General features: G+C 41.1%; 1 protein-coding gene across 22 annotated transcripts in view; it reads left to right on the top strand.

Moving 5' to 3' along the window:
• The window catches only part of dlg1b (discs large MAGUK scaffold protein 1b), an 85,561-nt gene that overhangs the window by 52,757 nt on the left and 10,424 nt on the right, over positions 1–22,380 (top strand). For all 22 annotated transcript variants that reach the window (XM_053673573.1, XM_053673574.1, XM_053673571.1 and 19 more), the window contains 11 exons: positions 3,373–3,423; positions 4,648–4,772; positions 6,324–6,493; positions 7,804–7,940; positions 8,050–8,194; positions 9,474–9,600; positions 12,479–12,635; positions 13,739–13,841; positions 17,122–17,236; positions 18,174–18,350; positions 19,268–19,334. In XM_053673573.1, coding sequence (XP_053529548.1) covers positions 3,373–3,423; positions 4,648–4,772; positions 6,324–6,493; positions 7,804–7,940; positions 8,050–8,194; positions 9,474–9,600; positions 12,479–12,635; positions 13,739–13,841; positions 17,122–17,236; positions 18,174–18,350; positions 19,268–19,334 — 1,374 coding nt within the window. The remainder of the gene's footprint in view (positions 1–3,372; positions 3,424–4,647; positions 4,773–6,323; positions 6,494–7,803; positions 7,941–8,049; positions 8,195–9,473; positions 9,601–12,478; positions 12,636–13,738; positions 13,842–17,121; positions 17,237–18,173; positions 18,351–19,267; positions 19,335–22,380) is intronic.

Below are 22,380 nucleotides of genomic sequence, written 5' to 3'. Positions count from 1 at the left end.
AAAATATAATATGATATAAGTATGAAAAACTTTGGAAGATATTTAGCTAAAACGTGTTCATTTCCCCCATGTATGGAGACTTTTGTTGCAAGATCTTAATCGACGCTTCCATCGCACGTCTTATTCACGTTTATGTTCCGCCCTAGCACAAGAAAACGTGTCTCGGTGCTCAGTAATTCTAAATTCTTATTTAGTGACCCGTTCAATTTCTATGCGTTAATTAGTAATTATTTAAATACCTTTCGGAATTTTGAATAATTTTCAAACGTAATTAAATACGTTTCTGGAAAAAAGTTGTTGTTTTTGTTTTTCTTTTCTGTAGTACTCCCGAGTACCCCTAGGGTTACTTGTCCACCCATCCGCGAAACAACTCGTTGCTATACAGTTTTAATCCGGTACGGTTTCGGGACGCCATCGGCTCTGTCCGATTGGTCTACCCGCCTTCCAGGAAACACACAGTACGCAAAGCATCTCGTGATGCGCGTTAAAGCTTATTGGAATAACGCGAACGTATGTATGATCGACCTTGATGGAGTCTCCCTTTTCAGAGGTTTTATTAGCACAGCACGGAGAACCGTCGTCGCTCACAGATACTGCACGGCGTTCTCCTTCTGTCTCCGCTTTCCACAGCAGTGCTGCGGCGTCCCCCGAGGCCTTCAGCAGAGGGGAAAGGCTAGATCTGGCTTTAATCTGGGTCTTTAGGGAGCTCATGTGCTTTTCCTACCCCACACACACACACACACACACAGCCCTCAGGTTGGCTGTTGTGCTGAAGCAGCAACACACTGCCTCTGACTAACACACTGAACCCCAGGGGAACTGCCGCCTTTTGTCTTTTATAATTGGGTTCCTGTAATTGCCCTTCATATGCAAATTGTGTTGAGAATCGGAAATGTAAGCAACGAGTCGTGACCGACGGCACGAGCGTCTAAATACGTACGACGCACCAGGCACCGATTCAGCCGAGACGCGGCGGCGACGTCGGCGATCCGAGCGTAAAGAGCGCACGCGCTGGTTTATTATTTCCTGCGTATTCGTGTCATCCAGGGTTCTGCTGTCGTTCCGGTATGGGGCTTCACCGGTGACATGAGTCATGTGACTAATCGTGCTTAGTGCTTAAACACTCCAAGTAAAGGGATTAAACACCGCGTGTAATAGTTGATACAGTGACGTTTCTGTAAGGAGATGTTTATCTGACATCTCCAGGAGCAGTCCGAGGTAAAGCTGTAACTTCGTCTGTTTATACAGTAGCTGCTACGACGAGCGCGATCACAGGAGCGGAGTCGCTTCACAGCGTTATACGCAACTACAAACGGATAGAAAGTACGACGCGTCATTCTTTACCGAAGACAAATTGTAATCGCGAGCTGCCGCGTTACAACCGCGAGTGTTAGCGCGTTAACTATAACCGCACGATGACTCCACTTTGATTTGTTTTCCTTTTACAGCACGACTTGTTTAGCGTAAAGTGATCGATAAAATTAAAAAATAAATAAATAAAAAAGACTCGATCTCGGTGGTTTTTCCAAACTGAAATCAGATCGCTGACGGTTTTCCTCAGCTCTCCTCACAGCGCCGGTCCTCCTCCGTTACGTCATCACTCGGAGCCTCGGGTCGCACGCTTGTTACGTCGTCATCTCATCGACGTGACGCTCCGACCGAAGCTCGTTTAAACCTTCCACCGAGAGAACGACGACACGAGGACCACGGCTTACACACTCTGCCGTCGCGTCCGAGTCACCGAGGAGCGGAAATGAGATTGTAACGGCTGGATCGGCTGCGTGTGCGCGACCGTAGATAACAGTATGGTGCAGATGAAGGTCAAGGAGCCGAGACGTCTCTTGCATGGATTTGAATAATAACATGATGACTCGCCGAGCGGTTCGCCGTGTAATAAGAATACAATAGATGATCGAGATCTTGATCTGAACCTTATTCAGTTCCGCGATCTAGTCACGTGACGTCAAGCTGCGGTCCCAGCGGAGGGGCGTGGTTTTATCCGAATCGGTCCCGACACGGACAAATCACAGTAATCCGCTCCTGTTCCTACACCTCTGCACGCCGTTCCTTTCCTTCCTACCAGCATTTCAACACGGCCCGGCTTTTATTAACGAAAGACTGGCGGAGAAAAGTTCATGAACGGCCACTAAGCCTCATCACCGTGAAGGGAAAATAATGAGATTCTAAAACGCTTTGTAATCTGTTTTCTTAACGGGAGGGACGTGTTTTAAAGTTCCCCGTGAGGTGCCTCGAAACGCGCAGGGTTATTCGACGTGTCGAGGTCATTTCAACCGAACCAGGAAGTCAGGGCGGGACATATCGAGTGGCTCCTCCCCGTTTTTTTTTTTTTTTAAATAGCGAATAGCGTTCCAGCGTCTCGAGTCGCTAGGCTAACATACAGTCTGAAGGAAGTCGCTCAACAACGGGAACTACAAGGGGGCCGGGGCGGGACACCTTCAGATTCTAGAGAGCATTTGATCGGACGGATAATCCGATGAGAATGATTTCAGATCCGTATCGGTGGTAGAGAGAGTAAATTCTGAATGCGGATTTTGTCGTCGTATCGGAGCGCACTAGCTTATAGATGACCTTAAGGTGAGCACGTTCATACTAAGAGCCACACAAGTTCCGTTTTGAAAAGAATCATCTGCGTTTGACTTATTTGAGAAATCTAATCTCTATAGGTTCATTATAGAGAATAGTTGGAGATTTAGTCGTAACAGTAGCTTATAAATTTGCTCACACTGGTTCTTCTCGTAAGATTTTACTCAATGTAATCAGTCACGGTTCTGCATAAGTTGTGCTGCTCCTGGCGCTGAAGTGGATGCAGGATTGTGTGTGTGTGTGTGTGTGTGTGTGCGTGATGGCCTCCGTTGCTCTGCTATCATTACTGTCGTTAGCGCTGCTTTGTAGGAGTACGGTAATGACTTTATCCTCCTGTTATCATGGAGTGAGTAAACCCGCTGACACACACACACACACAGCCTCCGCTTTCATTAACTCTGTGCTACTGAACTGATGCACATAAATCAGCGAGTCTACCTGAATGGTGGGAGAGAGAATGAAAACTGTGAGAGAAGTGACTCCAGTGTTGTGAATGTGAGACACTAATCACTCCGCTAGAACACAGACCAGAACATTATTCCTGTTCACGCTCATTTTATGAACAGCGTTGTTTGGCCTGTAGGTTTATTCGTGAACTCGGCTTTGAGGACGGACATCCGCCTCGATCCGAGATGGTATTTCTCTACGCTCGATTTGCTCCGTCGCTCGCTTTGCGCCGTGTTAGACTGTTCATAAAAGCTCGAGCCGTGGCCGCGGATGCTCATTTGGACCTAATGTGTTGTATCTCTGTGTGTTTTTGTCCTGCAGGTGAACGGCACAGAAGCGGACTATGAGTACGAGGAGATTACGTTGGAGAGGGTGAGTGGAACGTTTCTTTCCTGAACTGGAACAAACGGCATGATTTGGTATCCATAATAACAATAATAATCAGTAATAAATGTCTGTCCCCGCTGTCCGAGTCCATTCACGCGGCGCTGCTTTCTTAGCACTTCTTTTTCATACATTTTATTGTATTATATTATATTATATAAAAACATATTCGTGCACTAATGATGGAGCTTAGCGGTTAGTAGTTCACGAGGAAACTAGAAACGGTTAGATGAGCGTTTCACGTCCGATACCACACCTTGAGGAATTTGTGCGCCGAGTATCAGCCGATACCGATACCATCCGTCATCGCTTTCTTTGTAAATGACTAAGCGAAAGTGAAGCGTTCAGTTGTTGAACTCGGATTTCGCGAGTCTCCGATCGTCGAAATGAACGCAAAACGGAGCGGATATTCAGAGGAGCGCTCAGCCGAAGCCCTCTCCGATTCACGTGCGTGGAACACGAGTACGGCTAAAAGATCTCGTTTACCAACAAACAGCACTGTGAAAGACCGCTTCAAAAAAACTCTGCAGATTTGAATTTTGAAAGAAAAAAACGCAGCGAAATCGAGAGTCTTTGGCCGTAGCGCAGACACAAAAAATAAAACGGCATCATGTTGTCTGACAGAGACTTCTAACTCCTGACTGTGCCAATGTGTGTGTCTCTCTCTCTCTCTCTCTCTCTCTCTCTCTCTCTCTCTCTCTCTCTCTCTCTCTCCCCACCCTATTGCCTTTTGGGTGACCCAGATCAGCATGGCTCCCTCTCAACTGCACATTATTAACTCGGCATTAATAAACGATGCTGCCCTTGGCAAGATGTCACCGGAACGCTTTAATGCCTGCTCTGACAAACGGCGTCTGAGCCTCACTGTCGCCTGTTCAGCTCTTTGTATTGTTTTTGTTTTGTGATTGACAGGCCATGCTACTTATGTTATTTCAAAGACCACTTGAAATAAATCACGAGCGGTTTCATTTGAATTTTGGCAAATTGCACCCAACGTACTAAAAGCTTGATGGTGATTAGTGTTATTTAATGGTTAAGCTTCCAGACGTTATTTAATTTTAGATGCACTTGCCTTACGACATAACTCACCATTTGGTCATGAATGCCCAATAAAAATATCTGATAAAAGTGATTTAAAAATGATCAAACTTGATTTATAAACGCATCACCTGCTGTTGTAAAAGCGTACTGTCCGACCTCCTGTGTGTTCAGGCAAATTCCGGGCTGGGCTTCAGCATCGCAGGTGGCACAGATAACCCTCACATTGGAGAAGACCCCAGCATCTTCATCACCAAAGTGATCCCAGGGGGCGCCGCTGCTCAGGACGGGAGACTTCGGTGAGTCTGATGCATCTGTAGTCGGTCAACTGATGACTAAATGTAAATCGGTGTCGTGTTTGTGATGTAGTTTAGGGTTTATGCCTAATGCATGCTATGAAGACCGCCTTAAAAGAACATATTAATTGCAAGACCACCTTAAAAGGGCATTTTAATTGCAAGACCACCTTAAAAGGGCATTTTAATTTGAAGACCACCTTAAAAGGGCATTTTAATTTGAAGACCACCTTAAAAGGGCATTTTAATTGCAAGACCACCTTACAAGAGCATATTAATTGGAAGACCACCTTAAAAGAGCATATTAATTGCAACCACCTTAAAAGAGCATATTAATTGCAAGACCACCTTAAAAGAGAATATTAATTGGAAGACCACCTTAAAAGAGCATATTAATTGCAACCACCTTAAAAGAGCATATTAATTGCAAGACCTCCTTAAAACAGCATATTAATTGGAAGACCTCCTTAAAACAGCATATTAATTGCAAGACCTCCTTAAAACAGCATATTAATTGGAAGACCGCCTTAAAAGAGCATATTAATTGGACTAATGCACTATTTGAGGGGCAGCCATTTTGGAGTGCTGTCTGAAAGTTGACTCATTATATTCCCTAAATAGTACACAATATTATTATACATAATGCGCCAAGGATTCAGATTAAGTCCAAGGATTATTCTCGGTGTTTACGTTATCTGTATTCAGACGAGCCTTTCATGTGTGCTTGGTGTAAATCGGTTTCCTGGTCGGTTCCTACACCCAGTGTACTGCTACATGAATAGTCCAAGTTGTAATTATCACATTACTCACCACAGAATTGTATTACATTTTAAATACGGCTTCCACCCCGATTATTCGACAGCTTATAGAATAGCACTTGATCCAGCACGTTTATTATTTTATATTATCATTCGACTAAATGTAAACGTACTAAAGTTACGTTTGTGGTTAGAAATACAAATAACGATATAAAATGACGTATTTCGAATAAATGCTTCTTTGAACTAAATGGCATTCAGTAGAAAACGTATAATTAACTGATGTTAGACCGTAATTTCTGCCAGCTAACAATGTATTTTATTTCCATTATTATTTCATCATTATTCCTATATATTATTGATTGATTCCAGGGTCATGTCATGTTTATTGAGCTTGAATGTTGATCTGCATTAAACTGGTGGGAGTTGGGGTTGGTGTGTGTGTGTGTGTGTGTGTGTGTGTATAAGGGAGAGTGGTGTGTCTGAGCGTGCTGTCAGAGGCTCATTAAAGCTGCAGGAGCGTGGACGCACATTGGAGCTGAGCGCTGACAGTGATGAGGACACATTGACATTTAGTCTGTCAGAGGGGGAGAGCCTCTTTTGTAAAGGGGTCAGGCCTTTTAAAGCGTCTGGGCGTGTGTGTTTTGATGTGTTCTGAATCGAGGTTTGAATCTGAACTTTCCTGTAAAATCACTCTTTCTCATCTATCAATGCAGATGATGAAAAGTTTCTTCCCATGTCAGTGAACTACAGTGTACGGTAAGATGTGCGTATTAAGAGTGCCTTCTCTGTGCAGCGTGAACGACGTCATCCTGCGCGTCAACGAGGTGGACGTTCGGGATGTGACCCACAGCAAGGCGGTGGAGGCGCTGAAGGAGGCCGGATCGCTGGTCAGGCTGTATGTCAGGAGGAGGAAATCCGTCTCGGAGAAAATCGTCGAGATCAAACTGGTTAAAGGACCTAAAGGTACGGCAGCACTCTCGCTCTTCTTCGTGACGTCCGGTTATTCAGAATGTCAGGAAGCGTGAAGCGGATCTGGCGCGTGTTTAGTAGCGCTTTTACTTGCACAATTACTCACACACATTGTGTTGCATTGTTTTGCAGCAAAGCAGCGCTAAATCTAGTCATATATATAATCCTTTGCTGCTTTGAATGCGTTTTTAATACTTAATAATTGGTTTCAAGTCAAAGAAGGGATCATATGGCCTTGGAACGGCAGGTACACACCCCTACAAGAGCCGATAACGGAAACATGATGAAATAAATAAATAACAAAATAAAAATGGAGGGGGAAAAAAAGCTACTCCTTCCTTAATCCTAATCTAATTTAAATGCAGCAATTTGAGCAGAAAAGAAAGAAAAAACATGTATATATCTGAAATATATAGGATGATCCTGGTCATTATTTTTTTATATATAATATTTAAATGAATTTATAATACATTTTAATCATTTATTTTAAAAAAATCCCTGTTGTATGTTGTTGTTTTTTCGTTCTTTCTTTTTTCAAACCATGATATGTTTTCCTTTTTTTCCCCCTTTCTTTTTGTTTAAATTTTTTTTTTTTTTTTTTTTTTTTTTTACACCCAATCATTCTTGGGAGATTTCATCAGAGTGACGCCACCGTGTTCCTCCAACAACTGCACCAAAAAAAAAAAGAAAAAGAAAGCGGTTGCCATGGAAGCCGTGTTCCCCCGCCTCCTCCCTGTCCTGTACTCCGTCTCCCGCACCCTCGACGCCAGCGACGTCTTTATTCATCCGTATTATTTTCCTTTCATTATAGCAGTTATCGCTTCAACTCCTCGAACTCCTGTGCCGATTTGCAAGAGGTGTCTCGTGTCATGCCGGATTTATCACGCGATAATCAAAACGCGTTTTATGGCTGTTTTCATATCACAAACACTCACGAGAGCACTTTATAGCACGATAGGATTTTTGGTCCGAGATCACGTCACCTCGGATGTAGTGTCTAGCGATTTTATTCACTCCTTATTCTGCACAAGGTTGCGTTCAGTCTTGGCAAAAATGTAGTGTTGAAATATATGGCATGAAAACATGAATTAAAAGACATGAAAAGTCTAGAAAGCTATATACTGGCGATTTTATATTTAATTATGGCGTGTTTTACTAAAAACGTATGTTAAAAATGTGTTTCACTCTAATGATTGCATTTTAACGTGGTACGGTAATTTAATACTTTGTACCAGTTTATACTTTCTTGTGGGTGGGATGACGAACCTCTTTGACATTATCAATCATGTCTCGGTATGTCTCAGGTCTTGGTTTCAGTATAGCAGGCGGCGTAGGCAATCAGCACATACCGGGAGACAATAGCATCTACGTCACCAAGATCATCGAAGGAGGCGCCGCACACAAAGACGGCAGGCTGCAGATCGGAGACAAACTCCTGGCTGTGAGTCGATCGGCGTAGCCGCTGGAATCGTGCAGAATCCGGAAGGCTGTCTGCCGTACATGTTATACTGACTAAAGGAAATGTGTGTGCTGGTGTGTGTGTGTGTTAGGTGAACAGTGCGTGTCTGGAGGAGGTGACCCACGAGAATGCCGTGACTGCCTTGAAAAACACTACAGACGTGGTGTACCTGAAAGTGGCTAAACCCAACAGTGTCTTCATGAACGACAGTTTCGCCCCTCCTGACGTCACGAACTGTGAGTGGCGCTGAACACCAGCTCCGATTACTCGTACACACATCACGGTTAATACCGAACACGTGACCACCAGATAGATGACACGCTTTAACGAGAAATACAAGACCACCCTAAGACCGTCACTGTATTGGATGGTTTTACGTGGATGAACGGATTAAATAGATAAATGGTTAAACGGGAGGTTGTATAGATGGAGGGATGGATGAATGGATTTGGATAGATGGATGGATCCCAGGTAGTTTGATGATTGGATATATTTGAGTGGACAGATGGATGGATTTGTGTAGATGGCTAGAAGGATGGATTAAGGGAGATGGAAGGATGGAGGGATTTGGATATATGTATGGATTTGGGTTGAAGGCTGGTAGGATGGATTTGGGGAGATGTTTGAAAGGATGGATTTGGGGAGATGGTTGTTGATGGGTAGATGGATTTATGGACATGGGTAGGTGGATTATATAGCTGGAAGGATGGATTTGGGTAAATGGATGTCTAGATGGACTTGGATGGATGGATTTGGGGAGTTGTTTGTTGATGGGTAGATGGATTTAGGGAGATGGGTAGGTGGATTAGATAGATGGATGGATGGATAAATGGTTAGATGATTGATGGATTTGGGTAAATGGATGTAGAGATGGATTTGGATAGATGAATGGATTTGGGTAGAAGGATGGATTTGGGGAGAAGAGTGGAAGGATGGATTTGGGGAGATGGATGTCTTGATGGATTTTGATGGATGTATTTGGGGAGAAGAGTGGAAGGATGGATTTGGGTAGATGGATGTCTTGATGGATTTTGATGGATGTATTTGGGGAGATGGATGTATTTGGGGAGAAGAGTGGAAGGATGGATTTGGGGAGATGGATGTCTAGATGGATTTGGGGAGAAGAGTGGAAGGATGGATTTGGGGAGATGGATGTCTAGATGGATTTGGGGAGATGGATGGACTTGGGGAGATGGATGGATTTGGGGAGAAGAGTGGAAGGATGGATTTGGGGAGATGCTTGTTGATGGGTAGATGGATGTAGGGACATGGGTAGGTGGATTAGATAGATGAATGGATGGATAATGGTTAGATGATGGATGGATTTGGGTAAATGGATGCATAGAAGGATTTGGACGGATAGTTTTGGGCGATGGATGGATAGATCGATGATGGATGACTGGATGGATGGATGGTTGTAGGTGTATCGAACAGATCGCCCTTCTCACAGTATCTAGTATCTAAAAGTTGTTTGAATATAACAGTTTCATTTTCAGTTTTTTTTTCCCCCCTCAGCTTATTCCCAGCACATGGAGAACCATATCAACACCCCCAACTACCTGAACCAGCCGCTCCCGCCGTCCTCCTCTGGACGCTTCTCACCTACACCCAAGAGCCCAAACGGGGACGACGAAATGCCGAGGTAGCGTTAATCTCCATCTCCGCGTTTAATACACGCTTCACTGTCTTAAACGTGACCTCAGTTATCTCTGTAGCACCTCAGGCTCTGCTTACAGTCAGATTTGAGATAAAACCTCTAACATCCAACCAATTACAACAAGATGGCGTCTCCGCTTACCTGTCAGTCCAGTTCAGAAAGCTCCGCCTCTTGCACTAGCACATCAAGACGGAAAACTGACAGAAGTGTTGTGTTTGAATTCTGAGTTTGAAAAAACGCAAGTGTAACTTGTATTTTTGTTGTTGTGGAATTATTGCCTGTGTGTCTATTCGGTCTTTCTCTCTCACTCCCCCCCCCCCCACTTTGCATTTTTCATGTCTCTTCCACCGCCGCAGAAAGAGAGGAGATGAAGTTATGAAAGATTTATTGGTGCTCACGAGTAGTGTAAGGGAATATTTGCAGGGGGAGAAAAGAGAGAGAGAGAGAGAGAGAGAGAGAGACTGACTCTATTCAGTCCCCCCCCCCCCCCCCCCCCCAAGGTCAGTACAGTTTAGCTGTGCTTTCAGACCGAGCAACTCATGCTGCCGTGCCATAATAGATCAGAAAATGACACACACTCCCGCCATCAATTTAGTCTTCCTGCACGAGTCCTTGGGATGAGTGTGGAATGTAGGGATGAGTGTTTACTCGCTGCACTGACAGCACTTCGTCAAACCTCAGACGAAACACCGCTAACAGCACACTAATAAAGCATCTAAAGGCAGGCGGATGTGTTACCATCATTACGTATATACGTCAAATAAAGCGGAACGGACCGAGCGGGATTCTGTGTGCCTTCTGTGTGAATGTATAATATTTTAAGCCGTTTCCGTGCAGCTGCGGTTGGCCCAGATTGTCAGTGCAGTATATCGCGTTGGTGGATTTGCGTTACCGACGCCCTTCTCGCTGAGCGCTCCGCGGGTCGGGTTGCCAGATCAACTCCCTCGGGTTATCTAGGCTAAACAAAGAAGAGACAACAGGACTGAGGTCGTGTTGTGTCGCGTCCCCTCTTTCACTCTCTCCTTCTCGCTCTTTCTTGCGTTTCCTTTTCATCTACAGCTCCAAACATCGTGATCAATTCTGTGATATCGCCAGTATCATGATTATTTAAAAAAATATATATATTTTTTTTTACTTTAATAACCATTGCATAATTGTTTTGAAGCAGCCGATTTTATGGTAAAAGTTTTATACTGGCTATTTAAAATTGTAAAATTGTTTTAATCTTGTTAAAGTGTTATTTAAAAATATTTTAAATGGGGGGCGGGGGGAAAAGTATTTTAAAATATTTTTTCCTGGACATAAAAAGAATAATCGAATTCAGTGGTTTTGCTGGAAGTTTGTCAGCAGACCTTTTACGTCATGACGCGTACCGTGTATCATAGAAACGTCTTCAAATATCAATATTGCGATGTATTTTTTTTTATCGTATCGCCCACCCCTACAGTGCACTCTCAGTGGTCAAGGTTAACGTTTCATTTTATACAGTATAACAACATCAGCCGCCCTGTCTCAACCCCTGAAATCACATTTATCAAAAACAGGATGGCATCGGGACAGACGTAGTCCATTCCCAGACACCACTTATCCCCTAAAATTGTATCTGGTCCCTGCATCATGTCGTATCGTTTTCATGAGAACGTATGCTAACGTCTCATCAGTCCTCATCTCTATCTCGTCAGCGAGTGCATAAACGAGATTATTCTAATGTGGTGTAGTAAATCGTTTAAGTGGAAATGAATTTGGGGAGGGGGGGAAGTGCCAGATCCTAAATGGGATGAACACGCAGCTAGAGGTGACATCATGATGATGATGATGATAACGACACCAATTAACTATTGTTAGTGCTATATTACTGACCATCTCTATGGTTACTCGCAGTAACGAGTAGCAGATTAAAAACGACCAATCGTTTCATTTCCCGTCCTTTGTCATGCTCTTTAATCCCTTAAATTCCCGGCTTCTCAGTCAGTCATTCCTCAAAAAGCGTATTATCCGGTAACCGCTGTGGATTATTAATTAGTATTAATTTATTAATAACTACGGTCAAATAGGAATGGTGTGTAATTACGAGATGCACGGGCATTTAGGCGTTAAATGTATAATTATTCATAAGGTTTAGTTTTCATACTGCAAAACTTAAATATGTTAATTTTTTTTCTTTCTTTTTTTTTTTTTTAATAAATATATATGTAAGTAAGAATTTTAAGTATGCAAGTACATGTACAAATAGCATTTTCATCCTGGATATTTTTAAAATCCAAACTTGAAGTTTTAGGTTTAAGGTCAGTAATATCAAGCCTTCTGGGGGGTTTTTTTCTCTTTTTTTTTTTTTTTTTTTTTGGTTTCTTCTTCTTTTTTTTTCTATCTGACCTTTCAGGATCATTCGTCAACAAAAAGCTGTATAAATAAAAGTGACTTTAATTCGAAGTAATTGTTTTACCCTTATTCACAACCAAAAGGCATTGTTTACTTGCTCTTTTCCCCCTGTATACGGAGTTTCGCTATTATATTCAGGTTTAATATCCAGTAATTAATGTCGTACTTGTCGTACAGCTGCCCGGAGCTGTTTTTCCTTCAGCGCGGTACTTTGCGTATAAACTAGGCTTAGTGCGGTAGCGCCCACTAAAGGCTGGTCAGTATCGGGTTCAGTAGAAAAGCTGGCGTTCTGGAGTGTGAGGCTCGATCACCAGTGAGCGGTAGTGTTTTACAGTTCGGCTTTTACAGCTTAGTCAGATAACAGTTCTGAGTTTTATATGCGTAATAAAGTGCTGCATGTGTTATGTGATCTGAATTAATATCTTTTTAGCATTAGTTTATTGTCCTTTAAAGTACTAAAACAGTGTGTGTGTTTTCATGACAGAGAGCCGAGGAAAGTGGTGCTACACCGTGGCGCCACAGGACTGGGCTTTAACATCGTAGGTGGAGAGGACGGAGAGGGAATTTTCATCTCCTTCATTCTAGCAGGAGGTCCTGCCGACCTGAGCGGAGAGCTGAGGAAAGGAGATCGCCTCGTCTCGGTACGTCAGCCCCAGTGACGAATGTTACAAACCCGCCGATGATGATAAACATCTTTTTGACGTCTTCTATAAAAAATGAAATCTATACGAAGATGCAAAACAATGCTATGTAATGGTTGTCGGTTCATATTACTCGTCATTTCGTTTCAAAGTTTTGGAGGAGGAAATTCATTTCATCGAAATTCTTTCGATTAAAAGAATAAAAGAACAAGCCTCAATGCACGGTTAGCCTAAATTGTGCATGTATAAAAGCACCCTGTTTGAACGGAGCCCCGATGGGATCTCCGTCCACGAGAAAACGCCTCGACTCTGAATCGACTCGACCGCAGGAAGTGAACCGAACATGCTGTGTGGTTTTTTTTTTTGTTTGTTTTGTTTTGGGTTTTTTATTTTTATTGTTTTTTGTAGATGCGAGCTGCTAAACTGGGCTAAAGGACAGAGCTGTAGTGCTGCAGAAATGCCGCGAGAAAATTTACACGCACAAAATGCTCCTCCACCACCACACTAGCCTTTATACACCAGCCCATACGGCGTGTCCAGCCTTTCTCCCACATATACTCAATAGCCGTCAGTGTAGATCTTGTCCCCTCTCCCTCTCTCTCTCTCTCTCTCTCTCTCTCTCTCTCTCTCTCTCTCACTTTTATGGGTTTTTGTGACAGCTGGAACACACCCTAAAATCTATTTTAACCTTCTCTGTACACTCAAACAGGGCTGGGTTCTTCTGAAACACACCCTTATGTAGGCTTGATGTCACCAAATTGGAGTCAATTCCTCCTAATTAGGGAAAGGCGGAGCACGTTCCAATAAAAAAAAATAATAATCATTCATCTTCAGTTTCTAAATAACCACACTGAAATGGCATGGCAGGATTGAATTGCCTAGAACTGATACTTGTACTACTTCTCAGGCTTTTGTTTCTTTGGCAATAAACTCACACCGAACGATGTGAAAAACAGTGTTGAACGTATTAGGATTGTGTGTTAATAAAACCCCCCCCCAAAAAAATTATACATTTTTGCGTAACCCAAGGCAAATCAAATTTCGACTAGCATGTCAGGAGCGCTACTCTGTGTACGAAAACTGATATTTACTTCCCGCTGCAGGTGAACGGAGTGGACCTACGCAGCGCTACTCACGAACAGGCAGCGGCTGCTCTCAAAAACGCCGGTCAGACCGTCACCATCATCGCCCACTTCAGACCAGAGGGTGAGTCCCTCATACTGTAGACCAGGAACAGCCCACGAGACGAATAGCAGCATTCACCTGGAGGCCATCTTTATTCTTGTATTAATTTAAAGCTGGTTCTTTCATCATCCCAGTTGCACTGATTCACTTTTAACTACTATCTGACTACTATTTAATTGCCATCACTTCTTTTTCTTCTTCTCCTTATCGTTACTAATCTTGCATTTAGATGTCCAGCAGATGTAAAGGCTCTTGAGAAGCGCCCTTACCTCACCAATCACAAGGCTGACGTGGTTTGTCCCGCCCACACGGCCTTTATTCAAAACCACCGAGCAACTTAATCTAAAGCAAGCTAGCATTCCTAAAGCTGATCGGTTCTGACTCGTTTAGTCCTGCTGCAAGGGATAGCAAAAGTAAACGTGCGCTCGTTAGAATATTAGGCCACGCCCACCGGACGCTTCTCTGCGTTTTTTTTTTTTTTTTGGTGCGTTACGGCTTTAAATGTATGTCACGGGACGTATCTTTAGCTTTGTGAGGTACTGTAGTAGTGTAACGGCGGCAGTAGACGTGCTCGGTGGTTACTGTGGTCGGTTTTCTGTGCAGTTTCTGGCAAAATGGACACCCATGCCTCCGTTTTTATACTGGAGACGTGCCTAGACCTCGTCAAAGGTTTGGAAAGTACATTTTTATTTTATAGAGAAGCGCTTTAAATAACGAGGGTTACATCATGTTAGCAAGCTAAGTGATGGGACTTTATTACATTATTTGCTTAGGAAAAAACGACCACGAAATATTCCGAAGTTCGATGGAAATGATACGGATAAATCCATCACATAAAGGCATGGCTTTCCTGGACTGTGTGCTTAATTGTTTTCGGCTTGCTTGCTTGAGCACCGTTCGCTTTGAGTGTGTTTGGTTGGTTAGTTGTCTGTTTATAATTTTATTTATTATTATTATTATTATATGAATTGGCTAGTGATTAGATTTGCTTGTCTTTTGGTGAGTTCACACACCACATGATAAACTACTTTCCAGTTATTGCGTATATGTGCGTGATGTTTGCACATTTTTTTTTTCCAGCCTGACATTTATTTAAGGACAGCGTCACTGCGAGTGAAGGGTGTGTGTGTGTGTGTGTGTGTGTGTGTGTGTGTGTGTGTGTGTGTGTGTGTGTGTGTGTGTGTGTGTGTGTGTGGCCTTGAACAGTGAGGGATGGAGAGAGGGACGGAGCGAGGGATGAGCAGACTGGGCTGGGAGGGGTTGAGTGCACAGAAGCTGGATGAAGCGTGAGCGAGTCAGTGAACATGGAGCTTTGCTGCTTTTTCGCGAGCCGTAGTCACCAGGTGCACCCTAGGAAGGGATAGTGTGTGTGTGTGTGTGTGTGTGAGAGAAGCGTACTCTTTCTGAAGCTGTAAGGACTGACTGTAGAAGCAGGAAGCAGTGAAAGACTGTAAGTACTGTGTTAAATGCATAGTGTAAATATCTTAACATTATCTCTACTTTGTGTAAAGTTTTATCATCGAAGTTTTTCACGTTTAGGAGTTTCATCGTCTTCGCCTTTGGCTGCAAAACGTTCCTCCCTCGCATATCGTCACCTCATTTTACATTTAAATCTCAAACAAAACAGTACACCCCAGGGCCGGTACGACGTGCCGCAGCAGTTTGGTCTGCGCCTCGCCTTATATGACCCGAAAGACATGTTCAGTATCGCTTTTCGCTCATCACTTAAGGCGTAAATATTTCACGAAGTAATCGGCAATAAGCGACACTGGACCACCTTTCAAGCCGTATAATGTGACGCTGTTGATTTTGAAGTTTACCAGCGAGTCGTGCATTATAATTAATTAAAGACTGAGCTGCACGAAAATATATTTCACGGGACGTGCATGTGCATGTATTAAAGCAAATAAATGAATATGTTTTTAAAGATTAAAGCTCGGCCGGCGTTTGTTTGTTTGTTTGTTTGTTTCTTGGACTGGATTTCCAGAAAATGTAACTGTAACCAGACATTTTTGGCCAGAAAGCTTAACAAGCTTGTGAAGCTATACTCTATAACAATAATAAATACCGTGCTTTATGAGGGAGTGCGTCGGCGCTATTGCTAAGGCTGTATTATTGCTCAGGCGTTCCGTGAGTAATGATTACAAGACTCTGGACATCGCTTATTAGTCCTGCCAAAGGCTTATTGTCACATCCAGTTATTTTGAAGAGGTAGAGGGAAAACATTAACTGTTAGTCCGTGTATACGCTGCGGTCTGATTTGTCCGCTCACTATTCGTACAGCGGAGAGAAGTGGATATTGCTGAAGACGGGTTATTGCATGAACTGCTGTTCATGCACACGGAGTAGTCTTCATCAAAGACGAATGAACATGGCATCTCTTTTTTTTTTTTTTTTTTTCCACTTCTGTGTCTGTGGGTCTCTCTCTCTCTCTCTTTCACTCTCACTCTACACCTTACACACACTCACCTTTTAATGCTGAAATCTAGCAGTAAGACGTTCGGTGTAAAACTAGCACGATTCATGTAATGATGCCCGCTGCATATCTCGTGCTCGATCACGTGGAATTAAATGGGCGACTGCGGTTGAGGAAAAGACTCCTAATAGTAAAATCAGCTTTAACCATCGCTCCCTGTTTTAATTGGATCCCGATCGTATGCTGAACATTACCGGTTACAGATGTGCTGATAATGTCCCAGGTTTGGAGTGTGAAAGAGGCTTTTGTGTTTTTCTCTCGCTGTGTCTCTCTCACTGTCTTTTAAAATAAATAAATGAATAAAACGATTTTAATGAAGTGGTCTGTGTAAGCGTCCACACCCACTGACCATGTGTGAAGCCTCTCTCCAAAAACCCTGCTCGGTTTCCAGAAGCACTTGGCCTCTGCCGCTTAATATTCCCGTCCCGATCTAATCCGCTCATATCGGCCGCGGCGAAATTACCGACGGGAAGTCTTTATCAGTAGCAGCACGGAAACTCTGTCGAAGCGGCACCTCGTGTGGTCGAAATAATATATAATCATTACTTTCAAACACCCCAACCGCGATCTATCCAGAAGCTCCAGACTATCCGTTTTTATTTGTTTGTTTGTTTTTATTTACATTTGCACATTATGTAACAAAGCACAGGTAACCAATCCTGCTAGCCCCGCCTCCTAGTACCCTTGGTGTTAGTGTTCGTGGTGTTAGTCCTGAGCAGCTAACAAAACATGTACAGCTGGGATATTTGGTACTGAAACACTGAAGACCAAACAAATCAGGTCAGAACAGTATGTTTTACGTGTGTGTGTGTGTGTGGTTCACAGAGTACAGCCGTTTCGAAGCAAAGATCCATGACCTGCGGGAACAGATGATGAACAGTAGTATCAGCTCCGGGTCCGGTTCTCTGAGGACCAGCCAGAAGAGATCACTATACGTCAGGTACATCTCTCTCTCTATCTCTCTCACACACACTCACTCACACACACACACACACAAACGCGCACGCACGCACGCTTCCCTGACAGAGTGAGTTCAAACTGCTACTTAGTTTTGTTTTGTTTTTACGTTCGGATTAAGGAAAAGTAATTAAGGAAAGCCATCGTTGTTTTAATTATTTATACGACATGTAATATTGTCGGCCGTATGCTGTGCAGAGGCAAGATAAGAGCACACAGTAGTCCATCGGTAAGGTAAGTCATTACACCTGTAACCCCTGTCAATAAACCACGCCCCCCACACCTGCTTTGTATATTGATTCAACAGATATTCTGTTTATCTGTTACCCGTTCACATAAATACTTTTTAGAATCTTTTATAAAGTCTGTTTTTTTTTTGTTTTTTTAAACTATAAAATAAATCTCACAGGCCCCATTGAGTGTAGATTTATTTTATGAACAAAGCCAGCAGATTACATCTTTACATCTTACACTCGGACTGAAGTGCTATCCATGGGCACGAGCCCACAGAAGCCTCCGATTGGCCAGTGTTGCTGTGATTGACAAGGGAGAGAGAGTAAGACCCTCCCACCCAGAGAAAAACGGTCTTGATGCCCGAGAAACCCATCATTGGGTTTCATCTTGCGATATCTGAACAATATAGCTAACGCTTTTTTGTCGTGCCGCTTGAACCTTCTTTAATATTATTTAAACAATATTTTGTCTATATGCCCTAGACCGTTCTAGACCAGAACACGAGGTCCAAGCTGACATGTTTTACTCAGATTTAAATTAAACCCATAAAATTAAAAGGAACAGTCAACTGTGAAAAGTCAACGATAAATATAATAACTTTGATAAGTTTGTGTTGCGATTTCTAAATCACAGACCACCTGGCTATGCTTCACCGACCCCTCGTGGTGTTGTGTTTTTCTCTCTAGAGCCCTGTTTGACTATGATAAAACCAAGGACTCCGGCCTGCCCAGTCAGGGCCTGAACTTTAAATTTGGTGACATCTTGCACGTGGTGAACGCCTCCGATGATGAGTGGTGGCAGGCGAGGCAGGTCACCGCCGAGGGCGAGGTCGAGGAGATGGGAGTCATCCCCAGCAAAAGAAGGTCAGGCTTCACAGGCGCAAATTGGTTTATAATAGCTACAGAAGGAGCCGGTCATGTTTATCAAATCACTTCCTGGGAATATTAAAGCTACATTGTTTTTCTTTGTTGGTTTTTTTTTTTTTTTTTTTTTTTTTTTTTTTTTGGGAAGATACCATTTGCACAGACCCTCCATAGTCACAAAACAAATGTATTTTACATCTATAATCCAACTATTCAGATACTAGACAAATACAGTTGCTTGAAAGACTTCCCATATTTAAAAAGGGAATAGTATTTATTTTTTTAAATGAGATTTTTATGGCTGAATTTTCCACGTCCAGAACCCAACCTGTATTAAACTGTAGGTTCAAAACATTGTCATATTAACAGCAGTTTTATCATTTTAATTACGCTCAAATTGTCATTAAGTCTGCTTTAGAGCTTTATGAAATTAACAGTGTCCTGAAATAAATACCCTTTTATGATTATGTGGATCTTTTGCAGGTCTGGAACGTGTGGGGGGGGGGGGGGGGGAGTGTATATATAATTTATTTTCAAATGTATACATTTTTTTGGAAAAAGCACGAATTAATCTGTTGTTACATATTACATATATATACATACATATTCTGAATGTTATCTTTCATTTAATTTGTTTCATGTTAATTTCATTATGTTTTGTGTTGTCCCTTTTCATTACATAGTTAATTAGAAAGTTTTAAAAAAAATTACCCAAATTTTTTTTTTAGTCTGGAATTGTTTCGTACAAGGAAAGGATATATATATTTGATAGTGAAGACCATGATCATAAAAAATCATGCAGTGCACATGACTTTATGAACTAGAGGCCTACGGGATGATCAATACACAGTGACCGTTGTATTTACAACAATATACATTCTAGTTTTAGTGACCTGTGACCTTTGTGTCCCTCATAGAGTGGAGAAAAAAGAGAGGGCACGGTTAAAAACAGTCAAGTTCAACTCTAAATCGCGAGAGAAAGGGGTAAGTGCACCACAGCATACACACATTCACACAGGGATGGATGACACATTTGGTAGCGCAATAGAAATAATATTGAATAGAACTGAATTGAAGTCAACTTAGATTCTCAGGTAAATTACTGAGGATCCAGTTAGGAGTAGAGGAATTTCAGAGTAAAGTATAGCTTTATAATGAATTTCCGGCTTGAGTTTAGCTTCACAGATAAATTTAAGATAGAGTATAGCTTCACAAATAAATTTAAGCTAGAGTATAGCTTCATAACTAAATTTAGGCTAGAGTATAGCTTCATAACTAAATTTAGGCTAGAGTATAGCTTCACAACTAAATTTAGGCTAGAGTATAGCTTCACAAATAAATTTAGGCTAGAGTATAGCTTCATGACTAAATTTAAGCTAGGGTATAGCTTCACAAATAAATTTAGGCTAGAGTATAGCTTCATGACTAAATTTAAGCTAGGGTATAGCTTCACAAATAAATTTAAGCTAGAGTATAGCTTCATAAATAAATTTAAGCTAGAGTATAGCTTCATAACTAAATTTAGGCTAGAGTATAGCTTCACAACTAAATTTAGGCTAGAGTATAGCGTCATGACTAAATTTAAGCTAGAGTATAGCTTCACAAATTTAAGCTAGAGTATAGCTTCACAAATAAATTTAGGCTAGAGTATAGCTTCATAACTAAATTTAGGCTAGAGTATAGCTTCACAACTAAATTTAGGCTAGAGTATAGCTTCACAACTAAATTTAAGCTAGAGTATAGCTTCACAAATAAATTTAGGCTAGAGTATAGCTTCATAACTAAATTTAAGCTAGAGTATAGCTTCACAAATAAATTTAGGCTAGAGTATAGCTTCATAACTAAATTTAGGCTAGAGTATAGCTTCACAACTAAATTTAGGCTAGAGTATAGCTTCACAAATAAATTTAAGCTAGAGTATAGCTTCACAAATAAATTTAGGCTAGAGTATAGCTTCACAAATAAATTTAGGCTAGAGTATAGCTTCATAACTAAATTTAGGCTAGAGTATAGCTTCACAAATAAAGTTAGGCTAGAGTATAGCTTCACAAATAAATTTAGGCTAGAGTATAGCTTCACAACTAAATTTAGGCTAGAGTATAGCTTCACAACTAAATTTAGGCTAGAGTATAGCTTCACAACTAAATTTAGGCTAGAGTATAGCTTCATAACTAAATTTAAGCTAGAGTATAGCTTCACAAATAAATTTAGGCTAGAGTATAGCTTCATAACTAAATTTAGGCTAGAGTATAGCTTCACAACTAAATTTAGGCTAGAGTATAGCTTCACAAATAAAGTTAGGCTAGAGTATAGCTTCACAAATAAATTTAGGCTAGAGTATAGCTTCACAACTAAATTTAGGCTAGAGTATAGCTTCACAACTAAATTTAGGCTAGAGTATAGCTTCACAAATAAATTTAAGCTAGAGTATAGCTTCACAAATAAATTTAAGCTAGAGTATAGCTTCACAAATAAAGTTAGGCTAGAGTATAGCTTCATAACTAAATTTAGGCTAGAGTATAGCTTCACAACTAAATTTAGGCTAGAGTATAGCTTCACAAATAAAGTTAGGCTAGAGTATAGCTTCACAAATAAATTTAGGCTAGAGTATAGCTTCACAACTAAATTTAAGCTAGAGTATAGCTTCATAACTAAATTTAGGCTAGAGTATAGCTTCATAACTAAATTTAGGCTAGAGTATAGCTTCACAACTAAATTTAGGCTAGAGTATAGCTTCACAAATAAATTTAGGCTAGAGTATAGCTTCATGACTAAATTTAAGCTAGGGTATAGCTTCACAAATAAATTTAGGCTAGAGTATAGCTTCATGACTAAATTTAAGCTAGGGTATAGCTTCACAAATAAATTTAAGCTAGAGTATAGCTTCATAAATAAATTTAAGCTAGAGTATAGCTTCATAACTAAATTTAGGCTAGAGTATAGCTTCACAACTAAATTTAGGCTAGAGTATAGCGTCATGACTAAATTTAAGCTAGAGTATAGCTTCACAAATTTAAGCTAGAGTATAGCTTCACAAATAAATTTAGGCTAGAGTATAGCTTCATAACTAAATTTAGGCTAGAGTATAGCTTCACAACTAAATTTAGGCTAGAGTATAGCTTCACAACTAAATTTAAGCTAGAGTATAGCTTCACAAATAAATTTAGGCTAGAGTATAGCTTCATAACTAAATTTAAGCTAGAGTATAGCTTCACAAATAAATTTAGGCTAGAGTATAGCTTCATAACTAAATTTAGGCTAGAGTATAGCTTCACAACTAAATTTAGGCTAGAGTATAGCTTCACAAATAAATTTAAGCTAGAGTATAGCTTCACAAATAAATTTAGGCTAGAGTATAGCTTCACAAATAAATTTAGGCTAGAGTATAGCTTCATAACTAAATTTAGGCTAGAGTATAGCTTCACAAATAAAGTTAGGCTAGAGTATAGCTTCACAAATAAATTTAGGCTAGAGTATAGCTTCACAACTAAATTTAGGCTAGAGTATAGCTTCACAACTAAATTTAGGCTAGAGTATAGCTTCACAACTAAATTTAGGCTAGAGTATAGCTTCATAACTAAATTTAAGCTAGAGTATAGCTTCACAAATAAATTTAGGCTAGAGTATAGCTTCATAACTAAATTTAGGCTAGAGTATAGCTTCACAACTAAATTTAGGCTAGAGTATAGCTTCACAAATAAAGTTAGGCTAGAGTATAGCTTCACAAATAAATTTAGGCTAGAGTATAGCTTCACAACTAAATTTAGGCTAGAGTATAGCTTCACAACTAAATTTAGGCTAGAGTATAGCTTCACAAATAAATTTAAGCTAGAGTATAGCTTCACAAATAAATTTAAGCTAGAGTATAGCTTCACAAATAAAGTTAGGCTAGAGTATAGCTTCATAACTAAATTTAGGCTAGAGTATAGCTTCACAACTAAATTTAGGCTAGAGTATAGCTTCACAAATAAAGTTAGGCTAGAGTATAGCTTCACAAATAAATTTAGGCTAGAGTATAGCTTCACAACTA

Source organism: Ictalurus punctatus, chromosome 20 (genome assembly GCF_001660625.3).
Source record: "Ictalurus punctatus breed USDA103 chromosome 20, Coco_2.0, whole genome shotgun sequence".
Lineage (NCBI taxonomy): Eukaryota > Metazoa > Chordata > Actinopteri > Siluriformes > Ictaluridae > Ictalurus > Ictalurus punctatus.
The sequence above is the reverse complement of the archived record's forward strand: the minus strand, read 5'-3'. Positions and strand labels throughout refer to the sequence as shown.